Source organism: Triturus cristatus, chromosome 2_2 (assembly GCF_964204655.1).
Source record: "Triturus cristatus chromosome 2_2, aTriCri1.1, whole genome shotgun sequence".
Lineage (NCBI taxonomy): Eukaryota > Metazoa > Chordata > Amphibia > Caudata > Salamandridae > Triturus > Triturus cristatus.
The window spans coordinates 1152656188-1152674284 of NC_140582.1; the positions used below are offsets into that span (position 1 = coordinate 1152656188).

At 43.6% G+C, this 18097-nt stretch overlaps 1 protein-coding gene across 1 annotated transcript in view; it reads right to left on the reverse strand.

Moving 5' to 3' along the window:
• The window catches only part of DNAAF9 (dynein axonemal assembly factor 9), a 1049036-nt gene that overhangs the window by 673259 nt on the left and 357680 nt on the right, over positions 1–18097 (reverse strand). Inside the window, exons 10-11 of the mRNA XM_085642690.1 lie at positions 6673–6808; positions 6170–6251 (exon numbers count right to left, since the gene is read on the reverse strand). Of these exons, the coding sequence (XP_085498816.1) occupies positions 6170–6251; positions 6673–6808 (218 nt within the window). The remainder of the gene's footprint in view (positions 1–6169; positions 6252–6672; positions 6809–18097) is intronic.

The window sequence follows — 18097 nt, forward strand, 5'->3', positions numbered from 1 at the left end:
TCTGCAATTCTTTCCCCTTTGTGGTTCCCAAAGTGACATGACACGATGGGAAGATTTGTAACCCTAACGGGCACCTGGGAGGGTAGACTATTTAACATCACTTCCCTTCCTTTACATACCGCCTCGATTACATTCCGCGGCCTTGCCAGATCTGGGATCACACTTGTTCCTCCGTCCTGAGGGAGAATCGCTGATGTGAGGGGGGGAGGGGGTGGTGATGCAGCCCTGAATGGTGACTTAGACAGACAACCACCGAAGAAGGGAGAAGTGGCTGGGAGGACATTGGGTGAGTTTGTGAAAGCATTGGAGCTGGTTGATATCTGGAGAGCGTATAACCCTTCATCTCTTCAATACAACTTCCACTCGGGAGTACAAGGGAGCCTGTCTAGGGTCGATTATATATTCGGCAGCACCGAAAAACTCGCAATTTTCAGCGAGGTGGAACATCTACCTAGAGGTATTTGACCATTCCCAGGTCACGGTCACTTATGGTGGTATCCCTTCGGCAAAGAGACATGAGATGGCACTTAATCCCTGGTATTTGCGGATACCGGCCAGAAGGGAAAGGCTAATTGAGGCGACAGTACTTTAGCGAGAACGAAGGGTCGGTAGACTTAGCCTCCACGTTATGGGAGACGTACAAAGCCGTGATTAGACGGCAGGGGTTGGCAGCGATTGCGGGACACAAGAAAGATCAGCGTAAACAGCTCCATGAAATAGAGGAAGAAATAACTCACTAGGAACACGAGTTGGAGACCCGATCGGCTCCCGATACCAAACCTAGATTGCTCCAAAAGCAAAAGTAGTATAGAGATATCGCTGAGGAAGCGGCGAGGGCCCACTACCGGGCAACACAGTGTAGAGTCTATGACACTGGAGACAAAGCGAGTAAATTACTGGCATGGTTGGACAGATGGGAGCAGGCTGCCAGATGGGTATTTGAATTGGTGACAAAGGAAGGGGATAGACTTAAAGATAGACATAGTATGACAAAGCCTTTGCTGCCCATCTGAAATCGATATAGGAATCCTCCAGAATGTCTACTTACGAGGAAGCACAGGAGTTGCTGGCCACTCTTAATCTTCCGGTCTTGGGTGACTCGGAGGTAAAGGAATCAGAGGCCGACCTTACTAAAGACGAAGTGGTTAAAGCAATTGGGGCCTTACAATCGGGGGAAGGCAATGGGCCCGAGTGGTTTCCCCATCGAGTTATTCAAAACCAATGCATGTACGATTGCCCCCTACTTTATAGACATGTACGATGAAATTGTGTCCCAAGGGATTCTCCTCGATACACAAAGATTGGCAAGTCTGGTGTTGATCCATAAACAGGGTAAACCCCCGGAGAATTGTGAGTCCTACCGACCAATCTCGTTGTTAAATTCAGAAGTTAAGATATTAGCAAAACTCCTGGCCACATGACTGTCGCTTTTGCTCCATAAATTGATTCATCCGGATCTGTCCGGTTTCATGCCTGGCAGGAATACAGCTTTGAATCTGCGGTGTCTCAACTGAGTGCTGGGCAGAGTGGGACGATAAGAGAGGAGGCAGTCATCATTTCTCTAGTTGCCAAAATGGCATTTGACATGATTGAGTGGCCCTATCTGTTTGCGATGTTGGAACGCTATGGCCTCGGATTGAAGTTTCTGGCAGGGGTGCGACTCCTTTACTCAGAACCTATGGCTAAGGTAACTGTAAATGGGGCCCACTCGGCGACCTTCGTCTTACACAAGGGTACGAGACTGGGCTGCCCGCTTTCCCCCTTGCTTTTCGCCTTGGTCTTGGAACCCTTGGCGTTTTGGATTAGAGGTGACCCCTTATACGGGGACTACATTGGACCACGGACTGAGAGGATAGGATCTCCCTGTACGCGGACAATATATTACTTTATTTGGCCAAACCCCGTAATTCTATTCATAGAATGCTGCATATATTCGCCCTTTTTCAGAAATATTCTGTTTACACCATTAATTGGGACAAATCACTCATATTGGCTGGGGAGGGTTATGTTCCGCGCAGAAATTGCGAGGCCAGAGTCGTTACTGACAGCTTTCGTTGTTTGGGGATTTATGCCACTACAGACCCAGTAGCGTTTTACGAGCAAAACGTGGCCCCCCCCACTGCGTTGCTTACAAGATGAGGTAAAGCACTGGAAGACCTTGCCGCTTATGTTACTGGGGAGAGTAGCGCTTTATAAGATGATGGCTCTGTCCTGCTTTATTTATGCCTAACAGAATACGCCATACCTTGTCCCAGAGAAGTATTTTCAGACTATAGAATCAGAAGTCCGGACCCTGCTCTGGAATAACAGCTCCCCTAACATCTCATTGCCAAAATTGACGAAAAGCTGGTATGAAGGAGGTATTGCTCTCCCAGCGATAAAAAGTTACTATTGGGCCTCACAGTTGGTGGTCACCAATCACTGGGTGCACTGGCCAATATATGATCCTGCCGATAGGATGGACAAATATAATAAGACACGGGGACATATCAGAGGGCATTATATGGGGGAAAGACAAATAGTCTAATGTATTCTCCAACAGCGATCACAGTAAAGCTCTGGCAGGCGGCCAGTTCCACCTTGGGATGGAAGAACAAGATTACGCAGGCCACCCCCCTTCTTGAGACTAAACGATTCGGGCTTCTGGCAACTCGTGCAGGATTCGATAAGTGGGAGCTTCTTGGGCTCTCGAGGGTTGGGGATGTCTGGCCAAGAGGTAAGGTAGTTCCCTTTGCAGACCTCCATCATGACTATGAATTGAGTGAGGGGGGAGACCTTTCGATACCTGCAGGTCAGGAACGCGTTGCATAAGGCTAACCCCAAAGGCACAGATCTGCCGGCTGCTTCACCGCTGGAGGACAGACTCCTTGATGAATACCTTACAAAGAAAGCAATTTCACTGACTTATAGAAAGATATTGAAAAATATACCTGCTGCGGTAGAAAAGACCAGGGTCAAATGGGCGGAGGAGGTGGGCGATTTAGACGATGAAAACTGGCAGGAGGCAATGGCATCCCCCCGGGAGGTGGCTATTCGTTCCCGGTTCAAGTTAATCCAGTTCAAGCTCTTGCATAGAGTATACTATACCAGTGTGTTATTGGTGAAGATGGGTATTCTGAGCTCCCCTCTAAGCTCCAAGGGTTGTGGTCAAGTGGGGACGTATATTCAACAGTGGTGTGACTGTCCGATGGTTCCAACATACTGGGGTAAAGTGATGAGGAAAATGTGGGACATCTGTGGGAAATCTATGGATATCGCGCCCCGGTTGTGTCTTCTTAATATTTGGGAGGCGACAGACTTGTCAGAAAAAAAAGGACCTGGGTCACCTTGGGCAATGTGGTTGCGAAACGCAATATTGCAAGAACTTGGAATGGAATCGTGGTGCCCATGCTGCGGGACTGGCAGACTGACATGGACTGGTGCATGCAGACAGAGAGGGTCATATATGAAGGGAGAGGGTGTCCCCAGAAGTGGTCCAAGATTTGGAGTAACTGGAACCAATATAGAGGGATGTTCTGTGCTCCACTGAACCCATCCCCCTCTCTGCAGGAGTGAAGGCTGTCTAGCCACAAAGTGTTTGCAAACTGAGTTGTAAAATAGTATGGTACGATTGGGTTGACCAAATAATTAGGAAAAGACTGGGATTGTCGCATGCACTGTATAATCTTATTTTCGATTGTGGCGAACATGTTTTCTTCTTCAATAAAAAAAAAAAGAGTTAAAAAAAACAACAATATCCATGTGGAGAAACGTTGCACCATCCAAACCACACCTGGGACATTTTGCTCTCCACATACATCCTGCTAAACTTATTCTGGGTTAGGTTTGTGTGGTGCAAGTAATTAAAATGGGTCAATTTGAAACAGGCGTTGCAAGACACTTTAACTAGTTTACAGTTTGCATTCTGGACCGGGTCCTCAAAGGGGATGTCCAAATCCCCCTCCTATGCTCATCTAGCAGGTGCCTCCTTCCACACCCTATCCTCCTGTAATGTCTTATACAGGAAGGTTGCCCTAAATCTAGTTGCTCCTGCTGTTAACAGCAGTTGTAATGTGGCATTTTCCCTCGGGGTATTCGGGAAATCTGTCCATATTCCCCGTGCTGTATACGTTATTTTAGCATCCCCAGACACAAATCCTCCAGAGTCATGCAGCCACCCACCTCCATGTGACCATGGTCATGTTTTGCTCAATGCGGGTGAACAGCAGCAGCGTCCATATATCAAGATCCCTGAAAAAGGGTGAGTTTTTAAACACCCTCATGATTGCTCGTTCCCGTATATCTCTGCGACTGATTTATCAAGTATGGAGTTCTTGGTGGGACATTCCTCCCACGCATAAGCAGCTCCATTAGGGAGTGTTGACCATGCGTACCCCTCAAATGTCGCTGCTCTCCATTATCTTCTGATGACGCCCACTGCGCTACTTACAGCAACTAGGATACATAATATAATTCCAAATCTAGAAGACCTAATCCTCCCTTCCGCGGGTCCCATTTGAGCTGTGAGAGTGCAACCCTTCTTCTTTTTCCCATCCATACCAATAATGTCAATAGATTGTCCAATTTCCAGAACAGACTACTCAGCAGTGTGTACAATACTTTTTGTATGAGCTACAGATATCTGGGGAGGAACACCATTTTGGCCACCGACACCCTCCCCGTTTTGGAGAGCAGCAGCATGTTCCAAAACTAAATTGAACTAGATAGTCCAGTCACAAATGGTTCTATACCAAAGTGTATTTGGTCACCCATGCTGTGGTCCACTATAATACCAAAGGTACCGAAAGGATGACACTCCCCAGCGGAGATCTAACGGTGGCAGTTTCACCTCCGGAATCCCTCCACCCACCCACCCCCTCCCCCCCCATTGGAAACATCAGCAGTTTCCGTTTATTAACACAAAGCCCTGCTATGTTTCCAAACTGATCCAAACGTTGCAGGAACTGTGGGACTGTCTCCATCGGCCGCTGCAGGTAAAACAGCACATCGTCATCATGTAAAGATATCAGGTGTATCATCTCTCCTACTCTTATTCCCGCAGTCTCCCACTCCCTTCTGAGTCTGGATGCCCGGTGTTCAATTGCGAGTGCAAATAATAGTAGAGACAGCGGACAACCCTGTCTTTTGCCTCTCCGTACACTCCAGGCTTCCAAGATGATGCCCCCACTGCTCACCCTGCCTTCAGTGAGGTGTATAGTATCACAACCCAGTGTCAGAATTGGGGACCAAAACCCGTATGTCATAGCGCCTGTTGCAGATAACTCCACTCAACAGTACCAAACGCTTATGCAATATCCACCGATTACTAGGGCCACTTCTTCCTGACTCCCCTTCATAGAATGCATTACATGCACAAGCCTGCGCAAGTGCCGTGCTCCACCCCAGTCTCACCCCAGTTAACATTTTTAATCGCCCCTTTAACTTCTTCTAGTGTGATGTCTGCATCGAATTCACCCTGGGCTAGAACATTTATTTGAGGAAGACCTGCTCTCTCCAATTATTCTATTATTTTTGGCCCTTCCAGTTATCTGCCCCCTCCCGCAGATGTTCTATCAGCATGTCATTGTGAGTGGAGTCACTCCGTCAGTTCAGTTTGCAGCTGTCGACGCACGCCACAGGTTTTACTCATACATTCTCTCCTCACAACTGTCTCGAGTGCTTCCATTTCAATGGTCCTTCTGTTTGCTCTGCCCTAATTACCTTCCATGTAATCTGTAATTTTGATAGCCAATCCCAGCCTAAAGGGCACATCCAGCAGCATATTCATCTGTAGGCGCCAATATCTGCCCCCACTTCCCGTTTGAGTTCCACCCCATTCCAACAGCAATGGGGAATGGTCAGATAGATATCTTCCCAGCTAACTCAATAATGTATTTCCATCTGTAAATGTGCAGTGCCCAGCGCTCTATCCAGCCTAATATATGTGCCATGGGCAGTGAATAACAGGAATATTCGGTGTGTGCCAGGTAACGTTCCATCCCAGAGATCTCTGCAGCCCAAAGTTTGCATTACTTCAATACGTGCACCCACAATACCCGGTTTAGCTGTAGCACGTGGGGGTTATGCCTACATGTCTTAACCCTCAAGGTTAACATTTTAGTTCTGATTAGTGCAGGAAATTCATTCCGGTTCTTATTTAAAAACAACAACAAAATTACAAAGCTCTTACCCAAATAAGGAACGTGAGTAGTCCCAAAGAAATACGTCCGTGAACAGGCCAAGGGCCCTTTTGGAGAGACACACTGTGCCACCTAGTAGAAATAGTTATATTGTATGAGCAATGGGTTAGGGGAAAAAAACTGCATAAACTAACAAAGCATCAAGGCCATTCATAACGAAGTCAGGAAATGTTCAAATAATAATACACTATTCTTGTGTGTGCTACTGAAAATGTAGCTATTTCAGATTGCTGTAAATGTAGGTGTTAATGGTTAACCCACCCAAACGTTCTAATTTTTTCAACCTCAAATAAGATGTCTAAACACATCGGCCTTTAACTAATCAGAACTCATCAACAACACCTTTATTTTTATTTTTTTACATTAACAGGGAACCGCTCAAGACAGTGAAACCTAGAATGAACAATACAATACAGGCGATAATCCTATTTCATAAACATGCTTAAAGGTTATTTTGAAATATTAATAGGAGAAAATATTTCCATTTTCTGACCAGGTGTTTAGCGGTGCTTCCTCCAAATCCAGTGTTTCTGACCAGATGTCCTTCGGATGGAAAATTGAAATTACCAGAATTGAGGTTTTCTTTAGTAGAGTGACAGCCAAACAGTACAAATGGTTGCCTGCTGGGACTGAAAATGGAATACAATGTTAAATACCTAGTTGCTTTCATTACAATCATCGTCAACCGAAAGTAGCTCATGACATTCAACCCCAAAGACATGATATTGGCATCCAGAAACACTGGCTTAAGGCTTGCTTGGAGCCACAGTGGTACCCAAAATTTACAATAAAGGTTTGCAGTCAGGACCACAAATCACTTTAAATAACTCCAGCTTAGCAAAATCAAAAAACACAAAAAAACATGCCACAAATAATTTCGAAAAAAGGCGGCATTGAAGGCACCTCCAAATGTAAGTATATATGCCACTTACAACTAAAATGGAGTTACACTTTTAATAGCCGGTGACTTGTAAAATCAGAACTCAACTGATTTCAGTTGAGTTTTGATGTCACAATGGCGAATGCCAGAGGCAGCAGCCGAGAAGTACGGTAGGCCAGGTCATGGAGCATAATTAAAGCAGCGGTTTAAAGAACGAAAACAAAAAATGGCTTTTCTTTCTTCTGTTTTGTTTTCTGTGAATTGACGAGCAGAAAGGAAATTATTTATTGAAACAGGTTTATGTTTTAAACTTGTTAGGTAATTTATAAATAAGTTAAAATCTTTCTGCAGGTTTCTACACATTCCAAGCTACTAAACCTTTAAAAAAAATAATAACAATAACTGGAATTACAGTGACATATCTTTTTGCAAGAAATATCTAACAGCATTTTTGATGTGTTTAATTTTGCTCTAGAAATTCTAATTCTATTCTTCATGTTTTTAAACATGTTCTCTCTTTCATATGAAAGCTACGCATCAAGGCTTCAATTGGTTTGTGGGAAAGGTGATGGTGTTATCATGTATAATAAGGAATACAGCAAGTCATCTTCAAATCCCATAACCTTATAAAAAAGAACTTTGCCTTCGGCTTCCTGCCTTGTTCCTCTACATGGTCATGAAACTCCTCTGTGAGTAGGAATATCCTTATACCCTTAGTTTTCACTGAAATGACATACAATTAGACACCACTAGGCATTTTGAACGGTACGGATCCACAAGAAACAACCTTTATAAGAATAGAAATAGCCAACATAAAAGCAATGACACAGAGTCAAAGAGTGTTTCGCAGTCAAGGACCTCTTTATCATAGCCAAATGCAGTTCAAAGGGATCTCACTTGTCCCCAAGACCTGAGAGTGATCAGAACAATGATCACACAAGCTCTCCGAATTCCATGATCATTTTCTTAAGTGTAACTCAGACTCCTCGAGCAATGACTATCAGTGGGTCTTTGAACCATTCAGACCACATCGGAATCATCCTGGAAGAGACAGCCTCCTTATTAGCTCATTCAAACAGCCAAATAACTCACAATTAGGCATATAACTAGTAATATGTTTTAAAAAGAAAATCAAGAGAAGGTACAGTGCTCCTACATACTGATCAGGTACAACAAAACCCTACCTTGAATATCTATCGCAGACAATTGGATCACTTTCAATTGAACAAAATGTTCACAAAAACTTTCCCCAAATTGCAAAATTGCACTAGCTTTTCCCTGAATTTACATTTTATTCAGGATGCCACTGACAGCAGTATGTGACTTCTATTGCTGCTGTTTTGTGATCTTTACCATGCATCCATTACCATGCTCCACCTTTACAACCCAGATAAGTGCCACGCAGGCCTTGTTTCAAGGATTTTACAGCTCAAGACTTTACCACAGTAGTAAGTTTTTGTTTTTTTAATTACATTATGTGTGTATGTGTATATATATATATATATATATATATATTAAATTCACTAAATAAACAACGGTTACAGCAACGTTATAGTTAGGTTCCGGATTTTACACAAACAAAACCATGGAAATTAGCCGTTATAGTTACAGTTATTTCAAGTAACTATAATTTGCGCACTCGCTATGCACAGTTTTCTCATCAATAATTTTACTGCAAATGTTACAGTGATATTATCAATGATGTCATAGAAGAGGTCACGAGTGATGTATATCTGGGGTAATTAGCAGTGCATGGCAAAGGTACAAGTTATGGGTACCGTAGGGCACGAATTATAGTTACTTGAAATAACTAACTATAACAGCTGAAGTTCTATGGTTTCGTGCGTGTAAAATATGAACCCAACTATAACGTCCCTGTAACCATTGGCTTTTTTTAGTGAATTTCTAATGTTTTTTTTTAAATCTATTTCCCAACTATAACGTCCCTTAACCTTTGTTTTTTCCAGTGAATTTCTCATTTTTTTTAATTTACATTAAGTACAATGCCTATTCCAATGCACGGTGAGTGGTAGAGGGGAGGAGTTGGATGCAGGGCCTGACCTGGCATTGTGCTGTCCCTACCCAAGCTTGCTGCCCCTGCCTCCTTTCCCTCCTTGCCACCTATCATACAGGTCCATCCCCCTGCTCCTTCATTACAGCCCAGTGTGCCCGTTGTTCTATCACTGCCCTTCCTGTCTGCCATGAACAAACAGTTAGCGTGCTGCCTCCATCCACCTCCTCCCTACCGTCTGTTGCACGAATTCATGCACTAGTGCCCTCCCTTGTGCCCTTCATGGTACAATGTGGTGCCACTGCCCTCCATTTAGCTTGATGTCCCTGCCCACTCCTCTTGCCCTTTGTTGTCTATTTCCATGCCCCATTATTGCCGTCCTGCTAAGCCTCTGTGCTTAGCATGCTGCCCCTACCCTCCTCCCCCTGCACTCCGAAGTCTGTGTTCTTGCCCCTGCTCCCTCCTTTTTGCTCACCAAGGTCCATGGACCGCCACTCCCCTTCCTATCTACTCTGATTGTTCCTTTCGGCTGCCACTGCCCCTCACTCCTGCCTAGCATGGTCAGATGACTGACGCCTGTCCCTGCCACCTCCACCCTGCATGTCTGAGTTCTATGTCCCTATCCCCTCTCTCCTGTCCTCCACGGTTAATTTTGCTGCCACTCCCTTCTGCCCTCCATGCTCTGTTTTATTTTTTTATAAATCTTTATATTGAAACATACATCGGTTCAAATAGACAATACAGAGGACACAAACAGAAGATACATAATAATGACATGTAATGGAGGAGGAATACAGTTTGACATAAGAGGGGAGCATCACGGGGTGAGGGGGACACTTGGTACAGAACTGTCAGGAGGTGCACAGATTTCTCCACGATATCTATTCCAAGGGCTCCAAATGCGTGCCCATTTTTTGGTGCACCCCCTGGCTACATAGACAGTTTTCTCCCTGAACATGCACCAATCAAGATCCCTCTCTCAGGCGTCCAGCGTAGGTGGTTTAGTTGCGCCCCACAATTGCGCAATGTTTCTCTTGGCTATCATAAAACCCAAGGCACCCCATTGTGTCTGGTGCGTGTTGAGGTCTGTGGGTTCCCATATGCTTAGGAGGTAATGCCTCGCCTCCGGTGCGAGACGGATGCGTAGCACAGCAAATATTACCTCATGTACCTCCTGCCAGAAGGAACGGATATGTTTACAATCCCATAAGATGTGCAGAAATGTTCCCATTTGACCACACCCTCTCCTACATTCTCCATTTTCTGTTTTCCCCATATGAATCAAACGTGGCCCCGTAATGTATACACGGTGGAGGATTTTTAACTGGACCAGTCTAAGGCGCGCCGGTATAGCGACCACTCTGGGAGAGGACACTGCTTCTTGCCAGTCTTCGTCGTCTAGCTTAATCCCATCTTCCGTCCATTTCTCCCGTAATGCTTGTAGGGGGTCAGTCATGTTGTTTATCAGTTTTTTGTATATGAGGGAAACCTCCATGCTTTGTTGTGCTGAAACTTCTCCTCCTGCCTACCCCGCATGGTATATTGTGAAGACCCATCCCTCTCTTGCATGTTTCCAGCCCCTATCTGTCCTTTCTGTCCTCCATGGTCATTTGTGCATGTCCCTGCCTCCTCCCTCTAGCCCACCATGGCCATTGTGCTGCCACTAGCCTTCCCACTTGCCATGCATGACCTTCTGTGCTACTAGAGACCCTCCCACCTACCCTGTGTGGTAAGCAGTCTGCCCCTGACCCCCTCCTACCTTCCCTCCGTTGTCTGTGATGGCCATTTATAGTCTCACTGTTATCCTCCATGATGTGTTGTACTTCCAGTGCCCATTCCACTTACCCGCCAAGCTCGACTTGCTGCTCTAGCCCTGCCGCCTTTCCCCCTGCCCTCGGTTTTCCATGTGAAGGCCCCCATCCCATCCCTCCTTCCTGGTCAGGTCCATTGTCCTGCCCTTACCCCCTCCCTCCTGCCCTTCATTGTGGTGTATCGTGCTGCTGCAACCCCTGACGCCTGCGTGTAAGGTAAGTTTGATGCACCTGCCCATCTCCCTCCTGACCTCTGTTATCCATGTCCCTACCCCATTCATCCTGCCCTCGGTGATCTAATGTACCATTTTTGCCAACATTTTTAACTTTGTAAGAGGGAGATTTTGAAGAAAAAAAAAAAACCTGCAGAATTGATTTTAGGCAGGAGACCGATAGATAAATTCCTTTTGGGCTCAAAACCATTGAGAGTCTACTGCTTGAATCAGGCCTGTTGGCATGTATGGTTGCACTGCCACTGGCTGTTCCTTCTGTCCTCAATGACTAGTTATATTCCCTCAGCGCTTCCCTTGCCTGTCCTTCATGGTTGCTTTGTTGCCCCTTCCGTTTACTACAATGCATTTAAAAGGGGTGCTATCATGTATTTTGGTCCCAAGATGGCTACCACCACTTTCTGGTTGAAGTGTGAAAGCAAATCAGATATCCCCATGAGATATGTGCTTTGGCTCCGCCCAGGGACACAAATTTTGATTTCCTGAACGGATTTACACCAAATAACAAAAAAACATTATCTGCGGAACAAAACCTACCTTTCTGCCAAATTTAGTGTAATTCCGTCCAGCAGTTTGGGCTGCTGTCGTGGTCGAAACTCCTACAGGAATTAACAAAGAAAACGCACTTTTTTTGACCATCCCTTATTCTCGCCTCTTGCTTGACGGATCACCCAAAACTTTCCATGCACAGCTAGAATCACCATGGCACTTTTGGGTGGAAATTTTGGGAAGATTCATCAAACTGCGCCAAAGATATAGGCAAGTCAAAAAACGCATTTCCACCAGTAGAGGGGGGGGGTGTGTGTGTGTGTGTGTGTGTGAAAACGCACTTTTTTTGACCATCCCTTATTCTCGCCTCTTGCTTGACGGATCACCCAAAACTTTCCATGCACAGCTAGAATCACCATGGCACTTTTGGGTGGAAATTTTGGGAAGATTCATCAAACTGCGCCAAAGATATAGGCAAGTCAAAAAACGCATTTCCACCAGTAGAGAGGAGGGGGGTGGGGGTGGGGGTGGGGGTGGGGGTGGGGGGGGGGGGGGGGGGGGGGGTGTGTGTGTGTGTGTGTGTGTGTGTGTGTGTGTGTGTGTGTGTGTGTGTGTGTGTGTGTGTGTGTGTGTGTGTGTGTGTGTGTGTGTGTGTGTGTGTGTGTGTGTGTGTGTGTGTGTGTGTGTGTGTGTGTGTGTGTGTGTGTGTGTGTGTGTGTGTGTGTGTGTGTGTGTGTGTGTGTGTGTGTGTGTGTGTGTGTGTGTGTGTGTGTGTGTGTGTGTGTGTGTGTGTGTGTGTGTGTGTGTGTGTGTGTGTGTGTGTGTGTGTGTGTGTGTGTGTGTGTGTGTGTGTGTGTGTGTGTGTGTGTGTGTGTGTGTGACTATCTTTGTGGGGACTTAGGTGTGATAACACACTCACGCTGTGGGGACTTGATTGCACTGTGGGGACCTGAACCCAGGTCCCCACAAGGCAATGTCTTCTAAATGATAAAAAAAAATGGCTTCAAGAACATCTGTGTCAATTTTTATAACTTTTAAAAAAAATTGCCTTGTGGGGACCTGTGTTTCATCAAGTGTGTTTATATCTCTGCTCAGCTCTGCCCCTGTAGACAGGAGGCGGTACTGCAGTCTTAAACACACTTTGCATTTAAACACACTTTGTTTACCAGAAGCACATGCTAGTAGCAGAAAGGAAAGACATTTCAAAGAAAAAGCTGTGTAACACTGTGTTTATCCAAATATTTTTCATGAATCTAACCTTTTCTCTATTTATTAAAATAAAACTTTATTTACATGAAGTATTACATTTAGACTTTTTGTGTCTGAATTGTTAGTGGTTTTATAAATATTGCTAAAAGCAATTTGGGTTAGTTTTGCATCCTAGAATATTTCGCAATTGTTGTTTGATTCTTAAGTTCAATGAAAAAATGATGCTGTACTACACTGCAATACAATATAAACTGTTTTTTAAAATATTTTTTGCCAAATAACCTGAAGGGATCAATGCTTATTGTTACATTGTAATGCTTGTACCAGGAATTCAGAGTCTCTATGTTGTGTTTCCTATTAACATGCATTATGGAATATGGAGCTTATTTATGAGCCCTTTGCGCCGGCGTTATGTCACTTTTTGTGAAGCTGCGATGGCATAAAAAATGCGCCACCTTCGCCATATTTACAAAGTTAAGTATCTAAGCAGATGCGTCACTTTGTAAAACCCTGCGCTACATTATACCTGCGTCAGGTATAATGTATGCAGGATGGCGCTCCCTAGCAAAAAAGGGTTGTAGAAGTGGCGCAGTGAAATCTATGACTACGCCACGGCATCAAAATCTTATGCCTGCCTCACAGCAGGCATAAGACTGACGCAGGCGCCTTTAATCTGGGACTTGCCCATGTATAATGACCCATTGCTTGAGTAGCGTCACTTTTGCGACACACTCCAATAATCATCATTACTGCTGCAGATACATCAGGAATACTGACATATCTGTAAATCCTTGCAACATGGAGCATCGCTCAGTAAATACAGTGCATCCATGGTGTCGCAAGGAGGGTGCACTGAAAAGTGTTGCATCGCTGCTTTCACCAAGCGATGCTACACTTTTCATAAATGATGCCCTATATTTTTTTAGATGATGGGAAACAGCCTTTAAAACATTGCCTTTACCATGAAGCCTTTACCATGCATGCCTTTACAACACAGGCACATTTTACCAGGTATCATGGTGCACTGTGAAAAAACAAAGTAAAGAATTTGGCATGAAATAACGGTGTCTGTGTCCTTGCGTCTACTGTAGGAGAATAGACGGGAAAGGAGAGAAAGTATATATATGCCCATTTCCATGTTATCACGTGAGGATAACAGTGTGTTTAAAAGTCGAATTGTGCTTTGGCTCAGTACGTGATCAAGGTAGGGGACCCTGCCGAAACGCGTCATAGCCTGGATTTGAATTAATACATGAATTAACAGAAGCCTGTGACTGCTGTGTTGTTATCTGGCAAAACAAGTTTGTGTGCCGGAGTTGGTTGTGGATATATATATATATATATATATATATATGTTCACTTAAAAAACCATAGGTTTCACACAGGTTATAGTTAGGTGTATATAAAAAACCAATGAAATTCCCCCGTTATAGTTAGTTCAGATAACTATAACTCGCGCGCCCGCAATCCACTGCTCATGACGTCACATATTACATCACTCATGACATGGTCAGTGGCATCACTCATGACATCACTTATGACATCATCCTTGTGATAGAGTGGCGGTCGCGCGAGTTATAGTTATCTGAACTAACTATAACGGGGGAATTTCATTGGTTTTTTACGAGTGAAATATCCACCTAACTATAACCTGTGTGAAACCTATGGTTTTTTAAGTGAATTTGCAAGGTTTTTTAAATGCTAATTCCTAACTATAACGTGTGTGAAACCTATGGTTTTTTAAGTGAATTTGTACGGTATTTTAAATGCTAAGTTATGTATTTATTAAATTTTTTCAAGGTTTTTCACCGTGCGCGCGCTTTGATCGCACGGTGCGCTGCGCGCACCGTGTGCACACCCCGCGATTTTTTTCAAAAAGAATAAAATGTTTTTTTCCCCTTGGGGGTCCTTCTATGACCCCCTGATAAAGGCTAGGGGGTCAGGACTTCTCTTCCGTGCCCCCTTTTCACGTTTTCCACCCCTTTTCAGTGCGAGAGACAAAATGGCGGCCGACACTTCCTGATTTCGACCGATTCGAATGTTTACCGACATCTAACAACCAATCAGAATTTCGCTTGCGCGCGCGGTACCGTGCGCGCACAGTGTGCGCACGGTGCGCGCGTATAGATATTTATATGCTTTTAAATGCTATTTTCTCAGGAAATACTGAACAGATTGACACCAGACCTGCAAAAGGCACTTCCCTGACCTGAGGACTACCTCTCTGCCAAATTTCAAGTAATTCTGTTCAGCCGTTCAGGCTGTACCTTCTACTAAAGGTCCTATGGAAAAATGCATGGGGAAAACACGTTTTGGACCCCCCTTTTTTCTCGGCCCCCGCTTGACGAATCACCCCTAGACTTTCAGGGTAGGAGCTGAGCGGAGCGCCCCATTTGTTTTGAAAATTTTGCCAGGAATCATCAACCGGCGCCAAAGTTATTCAAAATAGAATTTTCAGATTTCCTATGGAAACACGGTCCTAACTATAACTATCTACTGGTGACCGCCAGTAGATTATATATATATATATATATATATATATATATATATATATCCTTTCCCGTCAATTATATATAGTAGTAAAGGGTGATAAGGATAATTTTAGGGTTTAGGGGTGGGTAGTGGCAAAGGGTATTAAGGGTAACTTTAGGGTAAAGGGTTGGTAGAGGTAAAGGGTGGTAAGGGTATTTTCAGTGTTTAGGGGTGGGCAGTGGCAAAGGATGGGAAGTGTCATTTTAGGGTTTAGGGGTGGGCAGTGGTAAAGTGTGGTGAGAGTAATTTTAGGGTTTGGGTGTAGTTAGTGGCAACAGGTGGTAAGGGTAATTTTAGGGTTATACACCATGGGAGAAACACTAAGAGCCTTATATCCAAAAGTTTTGTGTAAGTTTACAATTTTTTTGCTATTCACAAACTATGAGTGTAGTTTTACATGTAGTAGCCTTACAACTGCAGAGACTGTCCTATCTTTTTTATGTGCAGAGTTCTCTGCAGTCGTAAAGATGCTACACGTAAAGCTACTCTTATAGTTTGTGAAAAGGAAAAACATAGTAAACTTATACCAAAAGTGTAATTTTACCTTTGTGAGTAAGACCCACAGAGTTGTGCCCAATCCTTAAAATGGGTCTTACTTCCACACATCCTGGAAAAATCATGTTGTCTTCCTACACCTCAGTTCTCTTTGTCGAGTTGGTTGCAAATTGAAACATCCTGCATATTTTTGTGAAGCCTTATATTTTCAAAACTGCCATCGCCCACCTCTTTCTGAACCCTCTTTCCTCCTTGTGTCTCTTTTTGCGAAGAGAACCATATCAAAATAAAAAAAAGTCATGACTGATGGTTTTGTCAGTGATTGTTTATTTTTAGTGGAGAAGCAGATAGTCAATATTTCACATGTTGTGCATATAAAGATGGTTAAATCTACGTTTGGGCAAAATATTAATTACGGGATGTAATTCACAATATTTTCAATTTATTGTTGCTCAACTCTGCTAAATTCGACTGTCAGACACTGCTTCATACATAAAAAATCTCACTCAAGAAGACAGTTTCAGCTCAAAGCTTTCATAATAAGGTACGAAGGTATTCCATCCCATTGTGTGATTTTTTTCACTCAATAAAGGCGAACAACATTTTGTGCAATCTAAGTCATTTTCTGAAACTTTAGGGTAAAATGTACATGATTTTGCACACGCCTAATTAAAAAAAATACTAGGGCAACAAAACACCTTGCCTGTCGACTGCCTTGTCTTTTCTGGAGGGGGAGTAGAGGGTGCACAGTATAAATGTGAACTTTCAATAATCCACATACGTGTCTGCTTGCTACCAACAAGTTACAGTCACAAAAGGGTGTGTTAACAAATTAGTTTCCCAGAAAACACAAACTTATGGCCACTGCTTAAAATATTGAAGAATAAATGCCACTTTCTAAGTTTCGTACAGCATTTACCATTAACGTTGGCAAATAAATGAGATTAAGTGATTCGACCAGATGCACGTTATTTTTTTAACTCAGAAAAAAAGGAAATATAAGTTGAGCAGATGCCTAACAGAGCGAGTACAAAAACATACAGCAGGTAAAGAATGCTGCACAAGGAACGCGCGCACTGTCCACTGTTTCTAGTAACTAAGAGACTCAAATCAGCTGTTGAGGACGGGCAGCAAGGGAGGTGTTGTTAATCATCCATAACAACAGCCCCATTAGCATGTCAATACACCGGTATGCAGGAGACCACTGGAGACGGTGAAGACTTCCAGACTGGGGGAAGGGCATACATGTAACTAAATCCACCTTCGTAAACATGTTCGACAGGACTGCTGGCACGGTGTGTGCCTTGACCTTGAAAGCAGAAAGAATAGGACAGAGGCGCTCTTTTTCCAAGACCTCCAGATCAGAGCTATTTTACATTCTCAACCATTAACAACCAAAGTTCTACGTGGGCAGGAATATCATTTTTGAAATAAATGCGACTTTCTTTTCATTTAAATAAAACATTCCTTCTGTCCAAAGTTTGCTTTCAATGAAAACCATACATGCAGGGTTGTTGGAGCTTCACAATCTTTTATCTTTAAAAGGGTCCATTTCCAATAACACACAACCTAATAAGGGCTGCTTGTAAAGTGCAGCAAGCCAGCGCCTCCTTCTGCCTTCCCGTTTAAGGGAGAGGGAGCGCTGCTGGATTTCTTTCAGAAAGTACCAAAATTGCAAAATGACAACAAAAATGGGGATGAATGGGTCTATCATTCCATTGTGCATTTTTTATAAATTCAAACTGCCTTTAAATATAGGAACACCAAAATGTGAGGACATTGATGTAAATAAATATTAGAGGAATAAAACATGATTGATTTTGAAAAAGTTGGCTGCGTTTTAAACTGTAGAGGAAAATCAGTATGGAGAAACTAAAGAGGATGTTCAGTATAGAGGAAAACAGAGGGAAGCACGAATTGCTGCAATGAGATGTAAAATCTCACTCCACCAAAAAACGAATCTGCTTAGGAGACAGATTGCTAAAATATAACAGGCATTTACAATGCAATCGGTCTCGCCTTTGGGACCTTATAAGTGTTTAGCCATGCAGCACATTATCCTTGGGTGTTGTGCCACCAGGGGGTGAATAGTTATACAATTACTACACACTGGGTGATACAGTGTGATCTACAACTGCAATTAATATTTAAGAAAAAAAGATGTTTAGCAATGGCTCCCAGTGAAAGATTGGGGGTCGATTTAAGTTTAGCTTTGTTATCATTTGATGTGGCTGCTTTTTGGTTTGGGCATCAGACTGTCT